The 19,705-nt window shown below is 36.0% G+C and overlaps 1 protein-coding gene across 7 annotated transcripts in view; it reads left to right on the top strand.

Moving 5' to 3' along the window:
• The window catches only part of GOLGB1 (golgin B1), an 83,764-nt gene that overhangs the window by 19,486 nt on the left and 44,573 nt on the right, over positions 1-19,705 (top strand). Inside the window, exons 6-11 of one of the 7 annotated variants that reach the window (XM_036018159.1) lie at positions 1,514-1,630; positions 3,786-3,893; positions 4,983-5,096; positions 9,523-9,925; positions 10,946-11,061; positions 17,767-17,881. In XM_036018159.1, the coding sequence (XP_035874052.1) occupies positions 1,514-1,630; positions 3,786-3,893; positions 4,983-5,096; positions 9,523-9,925; positions 10,946-11,061; positions 17,767-17,881 (973 nt within the window). Of the gene's footprint in view, positions 1-1,504; positions 1,631-3,770; positions 3,894-4,982; positions 5,097-9,522; positions 9,926-10,945; positions 11,062-17,766; positions 17,882-19,705 lie in introns of all 7 variants that reach the window. The other 6 variants (XM_028503936.2, XM_036018158.1, XM_036018157.1 and 3 more) reach the window with 6 other exon arrangements.

Below are 19,705 nucleotides of genomic sequence, written 5' to 3'. Positions count from 1 at the left end.
TTGAATACTCCTAGAAATCAAGTGGAATGAATTGTGTGTCAGCACTATGACTTTAAACTTAAAAATGTGTTTATACTGCCCTGACCATTGTGGCTCAGTTGGTTGTAGTGTCTTCCCATAACTGAAGGTTGTGGGTTCAGTTCTCAGTCAGGGCATGTCTAGATTGCATGTTTGATCCCTGGTCTGGTGTATATGATCCCCAGTCCAGGTGCATAAGGGAGGCAACCAATTGATACTTCTCTCTCGCATCAGTGTTTCTCTGTCTCCCTTCTTCTCTCTCTAGAAGGCAATGAAAAAATGTCCTTGGGTAAGGATAAAAAGAAGTGACTATATTTATTTTTGCACTAGAAAAATAATTCAGTTATAATTAACATAATAAGTATATGTCATTTTAATTACCAATGATCATTTTCATAGGTATCAGCTGTTACTCCGACTCTGCGTAGAGCATTCAAATAAACATACTACAATGTTATATAGATGTGTAGAAAAGATATTATTCAAACTGAATCAATCCATTTGCACCAACTAAATAGGAGGTGTATTTATTATATTATAACACCAGGAACAATATGCACACTTATTACTTGCAAGACAGTTCAAAAGTACCTTATATGATACAGTAAAGTGAAGTGTACTCATATCAAAACAGTTATATTTAGTGGAAAAATATTCTATTTCTTCAATTTTTAAATTTAAATTAATTAAAATGAAATAATATTCATAATTAAATTCCTCTTTCACATTAGGCATATTTCAGACCTTTTGTAGCAATATATGGCTAGTCAATAATGACATATGTAGCACATGTATAGACCTTTTTTCCTGTTTTGGTTATCCCTATTCTCCTCAATTTTTATTTCATTCCTAGACATATCTGCTTAGTGCAGGTTCATGTCTTGGAAGGCAGCTCTGCTAAGTCAGTTTTGAGAGTTCAGAGGAGCAAGATTGTTCTAGTCTTTTAGTCCTTTCTGTGGATCCCTTGCATTTATCTAATATTGGAGAATGGTCAAGTCGTGCCCATTTAAGCTGCTGTTCTAAGATTGGATAGTTGTGTTTTCCCGTGAGTGTTTATTGGCCCTTTTGGGGTTTTCCTCTTTTCAAGGCGGTCAGATGTTTCTCTGTTGTTTCCTCTCATACAGACTCTAATACCATGCAGGTCTTGTGCCTTTTGGTAGATTGTCCCTACCTGCTTGTATTTTAGCGTTTGTGTGACTGCCTTCCTCGTTGTACTGTACATATCGTTTATGGGTTTTGGGTTTTGCTATCTAGTTGTACTGTCTCTATGTGAGAGACATTGTAAAATGCTATTATTGCTTCTGTCTTCCTCTGAAAAATAGTTTGTATTTTTTTAAAAGCTGCAGTACATGCAGTTCCCTTTTGTGTTAAGTAAAAATTGGAAGGATATTGGTAGGTATTTAGGGTTCATGGGAAAGGGAGGTGAAAAAATTGAGAATGCTAATTCTTTTAATTAAATAAATATTTTTTCCTTCTGTGTCTTTAATTTCACAAGAGTTCAACAGAGATGGAAAAACTTTCAGTGATGAAGCAACAACTCCAAGAGAAGGAGGAGCTCATTGGTACTTTGCAAGCCCAGCTCAGCCAGACACAGGCAGAACAAGCTGCTCAGGTAGGGTGGGAGGTACCTCCTAATCAGTAGTATGAAGAATCACGAAAGTCTAACAGGTTATCACAACATAAGGCAATTCAGACACTCGCTTTTAAAAGCTTAGTAGATGAAAGACTAAAGCTTAGAGTGTTACACTAGAAATTAAAAGGGTATGTTATTAGAAGTGTTATTTACCTTGATTAATTTGCCATTGCTTAATTGATACTCGTTTCTTGGTTCTACGGGCCCCGATATTAGATATTTGAGTTTAATAGCACACAGAAATTCAGTCTCTTAGGAATGAGCTTGTGTTAAGTTCAAAAGAGACTGATAGATAAACTAAAAGAAATACAAATGATTATGTCTGTTCTTTCCCTTAATAAAATTTCATTGGGAAGTTAAATTATAATCAGAAGATTACTTAATGAGTGTGTAATATGAGAAAGTGATACAGGTTATGTGATTTAATATTAAATGGCACTGTTATGTGACATTTTTCATATTTTTTCTGCTACCAGGACCAGACCATTTGCACTGGTGTCCTCAGCTCTTTCTTTCTCTTTTTCTAAATTTCCAGTTTGACCACTTACCCCCATATTTTTCTTTTGGGAATGCTTTTGACTCCTGACACATTTTTTTCCTGAAGTGCCTTTGCACAGTACTTAATCTTATCCATGAGGTGTTCACTTTACTGATAACTTGCAGTATTAGAGATGCTTTCTGTCTATGGATGGCCTACTGCTTTGTATACAGTTAAAATTGTATTTCCTGAAGTCCTTACTTTTAGCTATTAGCTTTTATTGTGCTCTTTTTATATTACAAACATTATATACAATTTAGGATGGAAAAATACAAAATATGAATTTTCCTACAAGTGACTTAAAACATTGGGAGTCAAGATTTATAAACATTAACAGGTCCATCCTAATGCAAGTCATTCCAAGTAAGTGCATAGCCACAGCAATGCAGACTGAAAGTATTTTGAGATGTGAAAGTGGTTCCTTTCAGTGTGACAACCAAAGAAGATTACATGAAAAAGTTAGATTTAGGCAAAATTGTGACAGATAGGTATTACTCTAGAGAGGGTGGGGAAAGGTATTGCATTTGTGGAGAATGGTGTGAGCACAGTCTCAGAAAGGAAAAAGAATATGGTACATTTACAGGAAAGGATGTATAGATGTGTTTGACTAATGAAGGACTCCAGTGCCTATACACTTGAAACACAGGATTCTTAAGTTCATGGTGATGTTAGAATTCAGATAATCACAAAAATTTTGAAGATTTTTGTCCCACCTAGAAGGAAAGCCAAGGTCAATTCAAAGTGTCACAAACTGAGAAATCTGCAGTAGTTGACAACTGTTGCAAAATGGACATCCCAAGAACTGGAGGGCATACTCAACCAGAGATCTTAACGAAATGAATGAGCAGGCACACACACACAAAACCTCAAAACGCAACAGTGCTCAAACTGAGCAGCTCACAGTCGGTCTTTTTACTGCCATTGCATTTTGTTAAGAGCCAGTTACAAATGAGGGTGATTTCAAAGCCTTCAAGTAATGAACAGCTGAAAACAGCTATCTGGGGAGGTGGTGTGGGTTTGGAAATACACAGAGTGTTTTGGTAGAAGCAATTCTTTGAAGCAATTCTTTCAAAATTCTTTGAAAATTCTTTGAAGTCTAGAAAGAAAGATTTGTATTGTCAGTTGCAGAGAATCTTGAATAAAAGATCCATAGTTTGAAGTTTGTCTTAGAGAATTTCATTGAAAGTTTTTGAGCATGAGTGTGATATTGCAAGTAGTGTCTAGGGCTTAACGGAAATCTAACTTCACTTTGTATGTTTAATATTCTAATCTCTTTAAAACTTCAAAAATATGTACCTGTTTTATACTTAAACATTTCTAGCAACCATGCAAATGTAGTTTTCCATCAAAATTTATATTTAGGCTGACTTCTGAATTTGATAATAGACCTACTGTCACATTTGGAAGTTACTGTCAGGCCTGTCTCTCTTCTAACATTATTGACTTTGACATTCAAAATTTAATTTAAAAAACCTATTGTCTATCAATTTTCAGTGTCTATCTTTGGAGAATAGTCTATGAGTTTTGTTTGTGATATTTGGGGAGTGTAACTTGTATAGTTTCTCTGGTGTATGTCTTTAGTTGAGTTCCATGCAGCAGGTGGTCCGAGAGAAAGATGCCCGCTTTGAAACACAGGTTCGTCTTCATGAAGATGAGCTTCTTCAGTTAGTAACCCAGGCAGATGTGGAAACAGAGATGCAACAGGTGTGTTGCTAAAACTTAGTAGAATGACTATCATTTTAGTTAACATTTAATTAAATGGTAACAGCCACTTTTCCACCTTTACCCACTGCTCTTCACATGGTCTTAGTGTGCTCCTTAATTGGCTTCTTTTCGGTGTATTTATTTTTTCTTATCCTTACCTTGCCTCTTTAACCAGGTTGTCGGTACTCAAAAGCTGAGTTTAATTGCCAAATGTATGTGGTGGTCAGAAATTGATTTCTCTTTCATTTGCTATCATGGATACTAGCTCTGTGCATTAAAAACCTGATCCAAATCTTCAAATCAATGAAACCAGTTTTAAACTTTCAAAAATTAAAGATGAAAAGGATTGATTTCAGAGCCATGAAGTCTTTTATTAAATCAATATTTTTAAAAATTTCATCGGTTTATTTTGAAAATTGGCTTCATTGTTTTTGAGCTTATCATCTACTAACTCAAAGATATTTGTTTCTGTTTGGTGTGTAGTGCAGTGTGGTACCTAAAGGCACTCCAGTGGTCTTTCATGATTGATCCATTTAATTGTTTTTGAGTGAAAATGTCTTCTAAGTTCTAAGCAATGCTTCAGAAAACACCACTAAATGAGGTTTAGAATATAACACTTTTTAAAGTAGAATATTAATGTACACATGTATCATAGATTTACTCATTCAACAAATGTATATTGAGTGCATGTCCCATGCATGACATTAGAAGAGAAATGGTTCTTGCCTGTAAAGAATATTCTCTTTGGTGAGTGAGATGTACATGTACTTAGGTTATTTAGGTACAGGCCATAGACTATATTATTTAAAAAGTAGATATGTGTCATATTCTTTAATAATTAAAAAGGCTCCCTAATTCAGTGACTTGCTTGAGTCTCCATTTGATGGTTATCAGTGCTTGGGACGAGAGAGTTTCGGAGGTTCTTTCTTGCTGCTGGATGGGGAGCATGGCATGCTGGTGTCCCACTCTTTAACATTATCCTCAGCATCCAGAAATCTTAAGTGCAGACATCTACATGACATTTTGAAAGGTAAGCAGGTGATAGTGCTCATTTGTTAGCACATTAAGTGTAAAACATTTTTTTCTCAGAAATTGAGGGTGCTACAGAGGAAGCTTGAAGAACATGAAGAAGCCTTGCTGGGCCGGGCTCAGGTTGTGGACCTGCTGCAACAGGAGCTGACTGCTGCCGAACAGAGAAACCAGGTACTCACTGCCTCATGGTATTTACTGTCTGCCCTGGGAGTACTCATTTCTACTTTAGTTTTCAGACAGCATATGTAAGATTTGTGTTATAACTTTTCAGAGAAATGATGGGATTTCTTCATTCTTTCAACAAATTCCCTATGGTGGTGAAGTGTTATGAGCCAAATAGCTACAGGTCTGTTATCTCCCTTGTGAAGCTTACATTCCACATCTTTCAATGCTGGTCTTTTCCTTTGAGATTTTAGATCTAGGGTCCTAGTTTCTCTAAGAGTGTTGTATTTTCCTCTGGTGAGTTATTTGTCTGTCAGTTTACCTCTTCTCTGTCTTGACTGATTCTTGCGCCTTATGTACTGTCCCTTCTTTGCTACTTTTTGCTGGTTGACTTTCTGTGGGATTGACATAATCCCACTATGCAATATTTCCCTCAATCTAAAGGAGATCAATGATGCGGATGTTCTAAGATCTTAAACTCAAGTATCCCATTTCCTGACTGTAACCCATCTCGTTGTTCTCTTTCTTAGACAGTCCTGGCCTTGCTTCTCATTGAGGTTCCCTTGATTTTTTCAGTTTGTTCCTCTAGTATTGTTAGTTGTTTTTTGATCCCTCTTTTCTGCCTATCTGGTACAGACCCATGGTTAGCTATTTGGCTCTTTTTTATTTTTATTTTTTTAAAGATTGTTATTCATTTATTTTTAGAGAGGTGAAGGGAGAAAGAAAGAGAGGCAGAGAAACATCAGAGTGTGGTAGCCTCTCCTGCGCCCTGTAAAGGGGGCCTAGCCTGCATGTCAGGCATGTACCCTCACCAGGAATCTAAGCAGTTACCCTTTGGTTCACAGGCCAGTGTCCAAGCCACTGAGCCACACCAGCTAGGGCTGGGCACTCTTTTTTTTTATTTACATTTTTTGGTTATGCTATTACAGTTGTCTTGTTTTTTTCCCCCTTTGCCCCACTCCACCTAGAACACCCAGTCCCTCAAGCAATCCCCCACCATTGTTCATGCCCATGGGTCATGTGTATAAGTTCTTTGGCTACTCCATTTCCTATACTGTACTTTACATCCCCGTGGCTATTCTGTAACCACCTATTTGTACTTCTTAATCCCCTCACCTCTTCACCCAGTCCCTCACACCCCCTCCATCTGGCAACCATCAAAACACTTCCCATATCCATGATTCTGTCTCTGTTTTTCATGTTTGCTTAGTTTTTTTTTATAGATTCAATTGTTGATAGATATGTATTTGCCATTTTATTCCCATAGTTTTGATCTTCTTTTTCTTAAAAAAGTCCCTTTAACATTTCATATAATAATAGTTTGGTGATGATGAACTCCTTCAGTTTTTTCTTCTCTGGGAAGCTCTTTATCTGCCCTTTGATTTTGAATGATAGCTTTGCTGGATAGAGCAATCTTGGCTGTAGGTCCCTGCTTTTCATGACTTTGAATATTTCTTGCCAGTCCTTCCTTGCCTGCAACATTTCTTTTGAGAAATCAACTGGCAGTCTTATGGGAACGCCCTTGTATGTAACTAACTGCTTTTCTCTTGCTGCTTTTAAGATTCTCTCTTTATCTTTAACCTTTGGCATTATAATTATGATGTGTCTTGGGGTGGGCCTCTTTGTATCTATCTTGTTTGGGACTCTCTGTGCTTCCTGGATTTGCATGTCTATTTCCTTCACCAATTAGGGAATTTTCTTACGTTATTTTTTTTCAAATAGATTTCCAATTTCTTGCTCTCTCTCTTCTCCTTCTGACACCCCTATGATACGAACATTGGACTTCTTGAAGTTGTCCCAGAGACTGCTCATACTGCCCTCATTTTTTTGGATTCTGTTTTCTTCTTGTTATTCTGATTGGTGGTTTTTTGGTTCCTTATCTTCCAAATCATTGATTTGGTTCTTGGCTTCATCCAGTCTACTGTTGTTTCCCTGTAAATTGTTCTTTATTTCACTTGGTGTATCCTTCATTTCTGACTGGATCTTTTTTATCCTGTTGAGGTCATCACTAAGTTCCTTGAGCATCCTTATAACCATGTTTTGAACATTGCATCTGATAGATTGTTTATCTCCCTTTTGTTTAGGAATGTTAATCCGTTCTTTCATTTGGGCCATATTTCTTTGTCTCCTTGTTTTGGCAGCCTCCATGTGTTTGTTTCTATGTAGGTAGAGCTGTTTTGTCTTGTGTCTTAGTAGTGTGGTCTGTTGTACTAGGTATCTTATAGGGTCCAGAGGCACAGCCTCTTCTATCACCATAGCTGGGTACTCAAGGTACCCAGCCCTTCATGTGGGCTGAGTACACCCTCTTCTTGTAGTTGATCCTTGGTTGCTATTGGCAGATCAATGGTAGGGATTTACCCAGGCCAGTCAGCTGCAAGTACTGGCTGTGACCACTTGCCACCAACCTCTGCCCTCTATGGAGAATCGGCTGCGCAGGGGCAGGGTAGTGGTGCTCTGATGTGGTCTGTAGATGTCCACTGGGTGAGCTGGCCCTAGGGCAGGGATGTCAGACTCATTTTCACCTGGGGCCACATCAGCCTCATGGTTGCCTTCAAAGTGCCAAACATAATTTCACCTCCTTAACAGTTAAGGAGTAGTTACATTTATATAGTTGTAAAATTACATTCGGCCCTTTGAAGGCAACCACAAGGCTGATGTGGCCCCAGGTGAAAATGAGTTTGACACCCCTGCCCTAGGGTTTCCTAGGTAGTGCAGGCCAAGGTCAGCCCCCACCTATGTTTTGCCTGGGGCAATCCTACTTGAGCTACAAAGCAATTTGAGGTGGTTGCTACTTGTGCTAGGCTTGGTGATTCCCGGGCGAAGACAAGCTATGAATCCAAATAGGCTGCTTCTAGTGCTGGGCATGGGGCTCGCTGAGGCCAGTGGTTGCTTGTTGAAAGGATTTAGGAAATTGTGAAGCTTGAGCCAAGATCTGCCATTCATATGGAAAAGCAGCTTGGGTGGGCCTGTAAGTTGGGTGGGGCCAGGTCTCTAGGGATCTCTAAGGCAGGTTAACAGAGTTAGCCAGTTTGATGGAGTCACAGCGATTGTACCTGCTCTGATGCCTCTGTGGCTTTTAGGGGAGAGGGTTTAGGAAAGGGACAGTGACCTCTGCTTGCCTTGATGCTAGACATGTCATTTCCTCCCTGTATACTTCTCGTGCCTTTCAAGCTGCTACCCCAGTGCTGGAACTCAGAAGGAGTGAGTCTGAGTAGGTGAGTCCATGTGTGGCTTCTTTAAGAGGAACTTCTTGGGGCTACAGGATTTTCTTCCACCGAGAATCCCCACAGGTTTTTGCAGCCAGAAATTACAGGGGCTTACCTTCTTGGCACTGGAATCCTGTGCTGGTGCCTGGTGTGGGACTGGGACTCCTCACTCCCAAGATCCCTCCCAAATTTTTATCCACCACACATGAGTGTGGGACCAGCCTGTTCCACGTCTGCACCCCTCCTACCAGTCCAGATGGGTGTGATTTCTTTAATACCGTAGCTGTCAGATTTCCATTCAACTCAATTTCTGACATTTCTGAGTGATGATTGTCCTCTATTTTGGTTTTAATTTTGATGTGGTTGTATGAGGAGATGAGTCATGTCTGCCTGCGCTACCATCTTGACTGCAAGACCTAGGTTACAGCCCTTGGATTCCCTGTGTCCCTGGCCTATCCCTTTTAAAAACCCACATTGCAATGTGGAATTGGTGCCTCAGTTCACATTCTCTGCTTGTTCACTGGGGAGCAGCTTGCTGCTGGAGAAAGTCAAGTATCTCCTTTTTTCTTAACTTTCAACTCTCCTTAACAAGGACTTTCTTGCACAGAAACATGTTCCCTTCTCTCCAGTCCTAACAAAAAGTACAACCTGACTCTAAGGCCTCTCTTGGCTGCCATCAGATAATCAGATTCAAATCCGTGTTATGCCACTTACTGGATAGGTACTGTATAGATAGTTACATATATATGACTTTTGGTAAATTCCCCTTCTTCCCTGCTCCTTATAAGTATCTGTTTCACAGCCTCTATTATTTTGCAGCATACTGCTTTGTTTAAGTGTGACTCTCCCTCTGAACTCAGTTCTTTGAGAGCAGGGACTGGATTCATTTATTTATTCATTTCAGTACTCAAAATACTGTATACTATGCTGAAGAGCAATGATGATAAAACAGACATAATCCCTTCTCTTACTAAATTTTGTTTTGGGAGAGACAGAAATTAAAAGACAATAAATATATTAGGTTATATTTATATATACAATAAAGACAATAAATATATATAATAATAGCACAAATAAATACAAACTCTCAAAAGTAGCAAGAAGCAAAAATAGAGGGTTAGACTTACACAGTTGGCTAGCCCCATGCTTCATTTCAATATGCTTATTGAAATGAATTAGTGCTTATTGAAAGAATTTATGGTTCATGAGGCTTGTCTTTTTTTCCTTAGACTCTCTCTCAGCAGTTACAGCAGGTGGAAGCTGAGTATAATACTTTAAGAAACACTGTGGAATCAGAAAGAGAGGAGTCCAAGATTTTAATGGAAAAGATGGAACTTGAAGTGGCAGAAAGAAAATTATCCTTCCATAACCTACAGGATGAAATGCATCACCTGCTGGAACGGCTCGAGCAAGCAGGTCAAGCCCAGGCTGACCTTCAGTCCCAGTACAGTGCTTTGGAGCAGAAGCACAAAGTGGAAATGGAAGAGAAGACTTCTCACATTTTGAGTCTTCAAAAGACTGAGCAAGAACTACAGTCTGCCTGTGATGCTCTAAAGGATGAAATTGCAAAGCTTCTCCAAGATAAGAGTGAACAGGTACTTCATTCAGCCCAGGCCATTCAACAGCTGGAAGGTCAGTGTTTGATTGTTGTTGAAGCCCACCTGTGTCGTACTTGAGTTCTACTTCAAAATTCTAGGGATCTGTTAATGGTATCATTTGCTCAAAACAATTGAATCAATAGAAGGATTGAGAAAGCCATCTCTTCTAAACTCTTGCATTTCTCCTGTTTCTGACTAAAGTTATAATCTTGTTTAATATTATAATTATCATTGTAGTACTAAAAACTGTTGATAATGCTGTGCCAAATATTTAAAAGAACGCTATGTAAAACATGACTGTGGTCTGAAGGGTTCGGTGACTGAAGTGAGTAGGATTTGAATTAATTCGTGGACGACTTGGGCCAGATCTAGGTGCATAGGTAGGCAGACTGAATTGCATGGTGTAATTTTTTCTTCTAAAGATGGATCTGAATGTTTTTCTTGTATTGGAAATTTCTTTTTAAAGAAAACTTTTATCCTTTATGATGGTTTAAAGGAAACTTATTTTTTAAAAAACATGATATTAAAGTAATAGGCGCTTCTAATTTAGTTTAATTCTAATGGATTGGCATATACATAGAAGAAAGATTTTAGAGAGAATTGAGCTGAAGATCTGTATTGAAGAACTGATCATTAACCAGGAAGCCTTGAGGCGGATAATATGGTGGGAACAGCATGTTACAAGCACACTGTTGTCCTAAGTGGACTATGTTCATGTTTAAAATTGCCATAGAATCTCAGTGGGATTTATAACACTTAAGTGAAGAGTGGAGAAATAAAGAACAATAAAGGCATTTTTAAGGGGGAAAGGAAAAATGACTTTTTAAAAAATGCCTAGGCTTGTTTTATTTCACCTTTGAAGCAAGTGGCTTACTGAGTTGCCTTTTGGTCCTTAAGAGCATTTGAACAATTTTAAAAAATGCTGTCATTGGCACCACAACTTTAAATTAAGATAACTAGAGTAAACAGCATATAATGTATCTCTGGAAAATAATAACTCACTAAATTTCAGACTTGAGGCAGAGATCATTTCTATTTACTTTCTTTTTCTTAGATCAACTCCAGCAAAAATCCAAAGAAATTAGCCAATTTCTAAATAAACCAACCATGCAGAAAAATGAAACAGCATCTCAGACTTCTTTCCCAGATATTGATAATGAGGGTGCACAGGTAATTAAATATATACTTCTTATGAATATGATCTTTTTGTCTTTGGGTGTTCTAATGAGAATTTATTCCATAAAGCAGTATAAGCCTTCTGTCTTTTATGCCTGATAAAATGCATTTTTGAAAGGAATCAGGAAAGACATTAATTTCGTGTCTCAACAATGAATAATGATAAAAATGTAGGTAAGAAGCACCATGATCTCAGAAGGCTTTCCAGTTCTGAGGTCTTAGAAATCTGTATTGGAGATGAATCATTATTTTTTAATCTTACTATCAGTTTTCTCAGTTGAGAAGGCAATTTGTTTTTGGTAGGCTGAGATTTGATCAGCTTTAATATATACAATTTGGTCTACCCAAATTTATAAGTTTATTATAGAAATCACAATGCTCCCATTAATTAATTAACAGTAAAAGATTTAATTACCAAGTAGCTGTTGATTGACCTGTATATTTTTTCTTCTATAAAAATCTCTGTGGGAAGTTAGCTTATAATTACCAGAAGGCTCCTTGTTGAGCAAGAAGATCAGAACAAGGGGAGTTAGTTTGATGATCTTACTTAGCTAATGTCAAAGAAGGGTAAGTGGCATCATTCATCTCCATTATAAGGTTATACTTTCCCAAACGGACAGACATATTGGCCGGCAGAGTCCCATGTTTCCTGGGCAGTCCTGTACTCTGATAAAAATTTTTATTTCCTGGTTTCTAGCATCTAGGCTTTCCAGTCTCTTCTATTCTTTCATTTTCAACTTTTCCTTCAATGTTTTGTTAAGACATTTTCAACAATTCAAAAAAATTTAAAGAAACTTACAGTGAATGTATATATACCCACCTTCTAGATTCTCTTACTAACATTTTACTGTATTTGCTTTACCAAATACCCATTTACCCATCCATCCATTTATCTTAATTTTTTTTATACATTTCACAATAAGTTGTGGATATCAGTATGTTTTCTTCTACATATTTCAGCATGCATGTCATTGATTAGATTTTAATACTTGTTTGTGGTTCTTTTGAGGATCTACAGAACATGAGTACAAATATTAAGTGGACCATTCATTGAGTTTTGTTGAATGCATATACCTGTTACCCAGATCCTTATCAAGATATATTATTACCATCATCCTAGAAAATATCCTCATACTTTTTAAAATTGAATTTATTGGGGTTACATTGATTAATAAAATTTATATGGGTTTCAGCTTCTACACTTTTAAGGTCGGTCCCGCCATTCCTTTCCAGAGGCAACCAGCGCTGCATTGTTTTCACTGCGGATGGATTGTGCCTGTTTTACAACATCATGTTAATTAGTCACACATACATCTGCTTTTGAGGAAAGCTTTTTTCACTTAGCATATTTTGAGTTTCATACATATTGCTCTTATGTTATAATTCTTTTTTATAACTGAAAAGTATTCCATTCTATGGATATGCTGCATTTTCCTTTTGCATGATTGGGCTATAATTTCCTTGATAATTTCAGGCTTTTTAAATTTTATTTTCATTTATCTATTGACTTATTTTCCTTTTAAACAGTTCAAATAGAGGTAAAAATTGTCATACAATAATATACACGCTTTTAAAGTGTACAATTTGATAAATTTTGGTGTATGTGTTAAACCATCACTGTAATCAAGAATATGAACATTTTCATTATCATACCCCCTTTTAATTTCTTCCTCACATCTCCCCCTACCCAGGCAACCAGTGATGTTTTTCTATTATTATGGATTAGTTTGTGTTTTTTTAGGATTTTATATAATTTGTAGGTACTCTTTACTTTTTCTGTTTTTTTAGCATATTTATTTTAAGACATCCTATTATGTATGTAGCAATAATTCATCCCTTTATATTATTGAGGGTATTGTACATACCACAATTTGTCTATCCGTGTATCATTGGACAGATTTGGGTAGTTGACAGTTTTTGGCAATTACAAATAAAGCTATGAATGTTGTTTTACAAATCTTTGTTTGAACCGACATTTTCTTTATTCTTGGTGAATACCTAGAAGTGGAATGTCTGGGTCATATGGGAGCTATTGGGAGTTTTTAAGACACTATCAGACTGTTTTCCAAAGTGGTTGTATCATTTTACATTCCCACTAGTAGCAGATGAGAGTTTCAGAGATAAACCTCGCTTGGCAATAATACATTATCTTTCTAGTTTGTTAGATTCAGTTTGCTAAAATTTTGTTTTAAAATTTTGCATTTATGTTCATGAGGATTATTAGTTTAATTATAGTTTTCTGTAATACCTTTTTCTGGTTTTGCTATATGATTAATACTAGCCTTTTAGAATGAATTGAGAAATATTCCTATCTCTTTAGTTTTTTAAACATTTTGTGTATATTTGGCATTATTTTTTTCTTAAGTTTTTTTGTGAAAATTCACCAGAGAAGCCAATTAGTTTTGGAGTTTTCTTTGTCGGAGTATATTTTTGTATACATTTTATTTGTTTAGTATTGGGTTGACTAAAAAGCTTGTTTTCACTTTTTCCGTATGATGACTCTGGTAGTACTTAATTGTCTTTAACTTCATTTGAAACAATTTTGTTAATTTGTATTGTGGCAGCTGTCATATCAACATGCATTTAAAAAATACATCAAACTAAAAAAAATCAAAATCGGTGAATTTTTGGGCAGCCATTTTATTACTGAAGATGGAAGAAAATGCGCAACTTTTTTGCCATGTTATGCTTCATGATTTCCAGGAAGGTGAAAACGCAACTGAAATGCAAAAAAAGACTTGTGCAGTGTATGGAGAAGGTACTGTGACTGATCAAACGTGTCAAAAGTGGTTCGCATAGTTTCTTGGTACTGTTGACATGTTGGCCAAGTAATTCTTTGCTGTGATGGTGTCTTATGTATTGGAAGGTATGGGAGCTCTTTGGGATGTTTAGTGGCACCCCTGGCCTCTACTCACTAGAAACCAATAGCTGGAGATAGCTGACATACTCAGAATATCCAAATCAATGAAGTTATTGGTGAAAATGTGTCTTTTATTTTACAAAAAAAACCATACAGATTTTTTGGCCAACCCAATAGCCACATGGCTATTCAGATTATTTATTTGTTCTTCAGTGAGCTTCGGTGTTTTGTATATCTCTTCTAGGGAATTTGTCCATTTAATCAGAAGTCTCAAACTTAGAAGTATAAAGTAATTCATAATAGTCCCTAATTATCCTTTTGTTATCACTTGAATCTATAGTTATGTCACTTGGCCCATTCCCAGTAATGGTAATTCGTGTTTTCTTTCTTATACAGATTAGACTGACCAGAGGTTTACTAACTTTACTGATGTCAAATAAACAGCTTTGGCTTTTATTGATTTGCTGTTTTCTTTTTTCCATTATCCATTTTGTTGATTTATATTTTGATCTGTGCTATTTCCTTTCTTCTGTTTACTTTGTATTTGATTTCTTCTTAGCTTCTTAAGGTGTAATCTGAGGCCATTAGTTTGAGACCTTTATTATTTCTAATATAGACATTTTATAAATATACATTTCCCTTTAAAATCTGATTTAGCAGCATCGCACCAATCCTGTTGTGTTTTCATTTTCATTCAGTTCAAAATACAAATACACCTTTTGATTTCTTCTTTGCCCTCTGGGTTATTAAATTTCTGAATATTTGTAGGTGATATGCCTAGCAGTCTTTAATTCCAGAGTCCCTATTTTATATAACTTGAGTCTTTTAGAATTGATTGAGACTTGTTTTATGACCCAGAATATTAGTTTATTTTGCTATGTGTCCCATATGTACTTGAAAATAATGTGTAGTCTGTTCTTTTTGACTGGCGTGTTTTATAAATACCAGTCACGTGAGATTGGTTGATAATGTTATTCAAGTGGACTATGTACTTGCTGCTTTTTTGCCTACTTGTTCTCTGTTATTAAAATGAGTATTGAAATCTCAGTTTATAGTTGTGGATATATGTATTTTTCATTATAGTTTTATCAGTTTTTGTATCATGTGTTTTTAAGCTATATTGTTGGAGATTTAAACATTTACCATTTTTTCTTGTTTTGTTTTAATTTTTTTCAATTACAGTTAACATTCAAATATCTTAGTTTCAAGTGTACAGCATAGCAGTTAGACATCTGTATAATTTGCAAAGTGGCCCCTCCCCCACCCCATTAAGTCTAGTACCCACCTGGCAGCATATATAGGTATTACACTATTATTCAGTATATTTCCTGTGCTTTACTTTGTGTCCCTGAGACTATTTTGTAACTGCCAGTTAGTACTTCCTGACTTCTTCACCTTTTCCACCCAGCCCCGTGAGCTCCCATCCCATCAGTTTGTTCTCTGTATATAGATAAAAAAGATATAAAAATGTCTTTTTTTATTGTGACCCATCTATCATTATAAAATGATCTTTTTTTATCCATGGTGTCATTCTTTGCTCTGAGTTCTACTTTTCTCTGATACTAATATAGCTACTCTAATTTTCTTCTGACTAGTGTCAACATGATATATCATTTTTTTACAATATATATCCTTAACCATTTCATCATCTCAGTTAATATTAATACTGTTACATTCCACTTAAAATGTACAATAGAAACCTTGTGATCATAAACCCTTGTGCTATTTTTTATGCTACAAGTGCTGTTTGTATTATATTAACAATAGTTAGAAGTACCAGATACAATTTTAATATTAAGAATTTTCTTTTTCTTTTTGTTTGTATTGTATTTAGTTGTGGTTTTCTACATAATTTTCTTCCCTAGCTTTTGTTAGGTTTCTTACATGTATAAATTTATGTTTGGGAAAATTTTGGCCATTATTTCTTTAAAAAACCTTTCTGCCCATTTTGCCCTTTGTCTTTCTATGGAAGTCTCTATCTACTAAGACTTCCTGGTTTTTTCATTATAAACACATTTTTCTTTATGTTGAGGTAGTTATGAATAGTGTCTTTAAAATTATTGTTTGCTAATTCCAAAATCTGCATCATATTGTACTTGGCCTCTGTTGAATATATCTCTTCGTTTGTTCTGAGAATTGGTCACATTTTCCTATTTCTTTGTGTGATGAGTGATTTTGTATTGAATCCTGAGTATCGTGTATGTTTTGTTCTCAAGACTCTCTTCTGTTACCTAATTTCTGAGGAGTTTTAGTAATTTGGACTCTAACCACCAACTGGCCTATGGTAGTCAGCCACTTAAAACTCAGTTGAATTATTTTTGTCTTAGCTTCAAGTCAGCCCTTCAAATGAATAGTTCATTATTCATATTGGCTTGGCTGAAGTCAAATGACTTCAATGACTTTGTTGAATTTCTGAATATGCTTTTTTCTATATAATAAAAGACACATTTTCCATTTTCACCAATAAATTTACTGATTTGGATATTTTCAGTATGTTGGCTATCTCCTGCTATTGGCTTCTAGTGGGTAGAAGCCAGGGGTGCTGCTAAACATTTTCCAATGCATAAGACAGCCCCACAGCAAAGAATTAATTTGGCCAAATTGTGAGTAGTACCAAGAAACTTCGCAAACCACTTTTGACATGTTTGATCAGTCACAGTACTTTCTCCATACACTGCACAAATCTTTTTTTGCATTTCAGTTGCATTTTCACCTTTCTTGAAATCATGAAGTGTAGTATGCCAAAAATGTTGTGTATTTTCTTCCATCTTCAATATTAAAATGGCTGCTCCAGAATTCACCAATTTTGATAAGTTTTTTTTAAAATTAACACTGATATGACAGCTGTCACAATAGGAATTAACAGACTTGTTTCGAGTGAAGTTAAAGACAATTAAGTGCTACTAGAGCCATCATACAGAAAAAATGAAACACTTCTTGGGTAATCCAATAAAATTTAGGTCTCCCCCTTGCTAAAATTTTCTCTCTCTCTGATTTCCCCCCTTAAGTTCTAGCAGCTGTGTTTGTCCTAAAGTCTCTCTCCTCATTCTTCAAGCTACAAATACCTGTATCATTTCTGTGTTTTACTTCCTTGTATAATGCATATTGGGAACTTCCTTGGGATAAAAGCCGTAAAATCCTTAAACTTATCTCATCATTGTTTTAAACATAAAATGAAAGTTTGGGACTGAGTGAGCTATAAAGATCCTCAAGGTTCAAAATGTCTATACTTTTCTGAAAAATTGCATAGAATTTTTGTAATTGGAGAAGAAAAATCCATAAAAAGACACAAAACTAAAGATGTGACATAATTTGATATTTGTCATTAGGAAATCCTAGCAAACAATATGTTTGCATAAATGAAACATAAGAAAATTTTTACTATACTTCAAAAAACAAAAACTTTTGCCTCTGTTCTTTGGGAGCTGCTCTTTATGTGCAGGTAGGGGAGAGTGGTGGGGAGAAGATGGAGACAAATGTACTTGAACAACAATAAAAAAAAAAGAGCAACCTTGTTATCAGGTGACATTAATTTTGTGATGTTATCTGTGGACCTGAAAATCTTCTTTCTCTTCAATAGACTTGGGATTTCTGTCTTTGTAATCTAGGCTTCAATTTTAATTTCAAAAACCAGTGAACTAGAATTTTGTGTGAAATATTTTTTCTTTATAGCAACAACATTTTTTAATGATCACTTAGGCAGTAAGTAGTGCTACTTTTAAAAGTATTTTTATAGCTGGAGAACATGTAGAAGACAAAAAGTGCTGGAGGTTATCTGGCAATTACTATGAGAGTTTTTCACTGGAAAATTATTAATTTGTTGTCTTTCTACAATTTAGGCAATCACTGAGGACAGTGCTGCCTTTTTGCAGAAGAGGGTGGTAGAGCTGGAGAATGAAAAGGAAACCTTGCTCCGTAGTTCCATAGAGCTGGAGAGACTGAAAGCCGAGAATGGTATGTATAAATAAAAAGTATAATTGTGTCTTCTTAACCCACAAGGGCCTCTACTTTTATCACAATATGTAAATACTGATTTTTTTCGGACTGTAAGATGTACTGGACCGTGAGACGCACCTAGGTTTTAGAGGAGGAAAATAGGAAAAAAAATTTTGAGGCAAAAAATGGGGTAAAATATTTAATAACACAAATAACATAGGACATGTGTCCCCCCCCCCGCACCCCCCGGGGCAAGCCAGGTACACTACATTCAAATTACAAGACAACACACACCCATTTTCCTCCCAAATTTGAGGGGAAGGAAGAAAGTATGTCTTATAATCTGAAAAATACAGTCATTTATAGATTCTCTCATTGCTTGATAATAAAAATCTTAGCTGAGCAGGTGGTTATCAAAGATAGCATTAACACACATTAAACAATTTGAACACAATACCAATATTTACATTTTGCAGTTTGGGCTGTCTGTATTCATTTTGCAGTGGTCAAGGACTCTTCTAGAAAATATGGCCTAAATAGGACTTTGCCAAGATGATGAATTTTTAAATAGGCAAAATGAAAAAAAGAAAGGAAATTCCTGGTAATAAATTTGTGAGATGAGGTAAGAGATGTTAATATAAATAAAGGTTCAAAGGTAGAAACCATTTTGGGTGTTCCTCATGCTATACATAGCTTGGAACCCTATTTTCTTTCCTTTAGCTTGGCTAGTTCTTCCTCACCTTACAGGCCTCAGCTAGGGCATCGCCTTTCTCAGCGAGTCAGCTTTGATCCCCAAAGTTAGGTTAAATGTATTTTGTGCTTTTGTAATATCCTTGCATTCCTTTAACATTATACTAAAATAATCTAGTTATATTTTATGCTGTATGGTTTTCAAAGAAAAAGTTAAGCTCTTTCAGGACAGGGGCCATTTTTTTGTCTTCCTTGCTTTATCCTTGAACAAGAACTAGAATCATACCTGGCAAATAGTAGCTGTCTAATAAAGTTTTGTTGGATTGAACTAAATTTAGCATTTTATTCTGTTGGAATGTGTGTGACTCATTGGTAACAATGAAGACATACCTTCCTTCCATTTATCACCCCCATCACAAGGACCTTACGGTTTTAGTAGCATGTAATTAATAATGATTTACTGATCTATTTTATCCTGGATTAACTGACTAATATGCTTTGTCTTCTGAGTGAAAATGAACACCAAGTAAAGTTTGTATCATTTCTTAAACTCTTAGCTTGGCTGTCCAACCTTTTGGCATCTCTGGGCCACAGTGGAAGAAGAGTTATCTTGGGTCACACAGTAAATACACTGTGACACATAATCACAAAAAACTCTCATAATGTTTTTTTTTTTTTTCATAATGTTTTAAGTAAATCTACAATGTTGTGTTGGGCCACATTCACAACCATCCTGGGCTGCATGTGCCCTGTGGGCCACAGGTTGGCCACCCCTACAAGCCAGTATTCCCACCCTAATCATTTCACATGTTCCATTTAGCTCTGAACTAGGGATTATACCTTTATTAGACTATTCCCAACATTGCTGATACATAAAGAATACCACAAATTCAGTTCATTATTCAATCCACTCAAAGCATTTCTTTGAGACTTTGCTGATTCTTTTGCAGTTTTGCAAATAGTACCTATCACTGTCATGTAATTCATTATAGTTTAGAGGTGTTATGTGTGTTTCAAACTCCTTGTTCTTCCCTGCAGAGGTCACTGCTCTTATGTGAATAAATAATAAAACTTCAGAGAGTGATATCTATTAGGATAAAAATCAAACAGGTTACTCAAGTGTGCCTGTGGGAAGAAGAAAGCAGCATTATA

This window comes from Phyllostomus discolor, chromosome 2, assembly GCF_004126475.2.
Source record: "Phyllostomus discolor isolate MPI-MPIP mPhyDis1 chromosome 2, mPhyDis1.pri.v3, whole genome shotgun sequence".
In the NCBI taxonomy this organism is placed as follows: domain Eukaryota; kingdom Metazoa; phylum Chordata; class Mammalia; order Chiroptera; family Phyllostomidae; genus Phyllostomus; species Phyllostomus discolor.
This window is presented reverse-complemented; position numbering and strand designations above follow the sequence as displayed.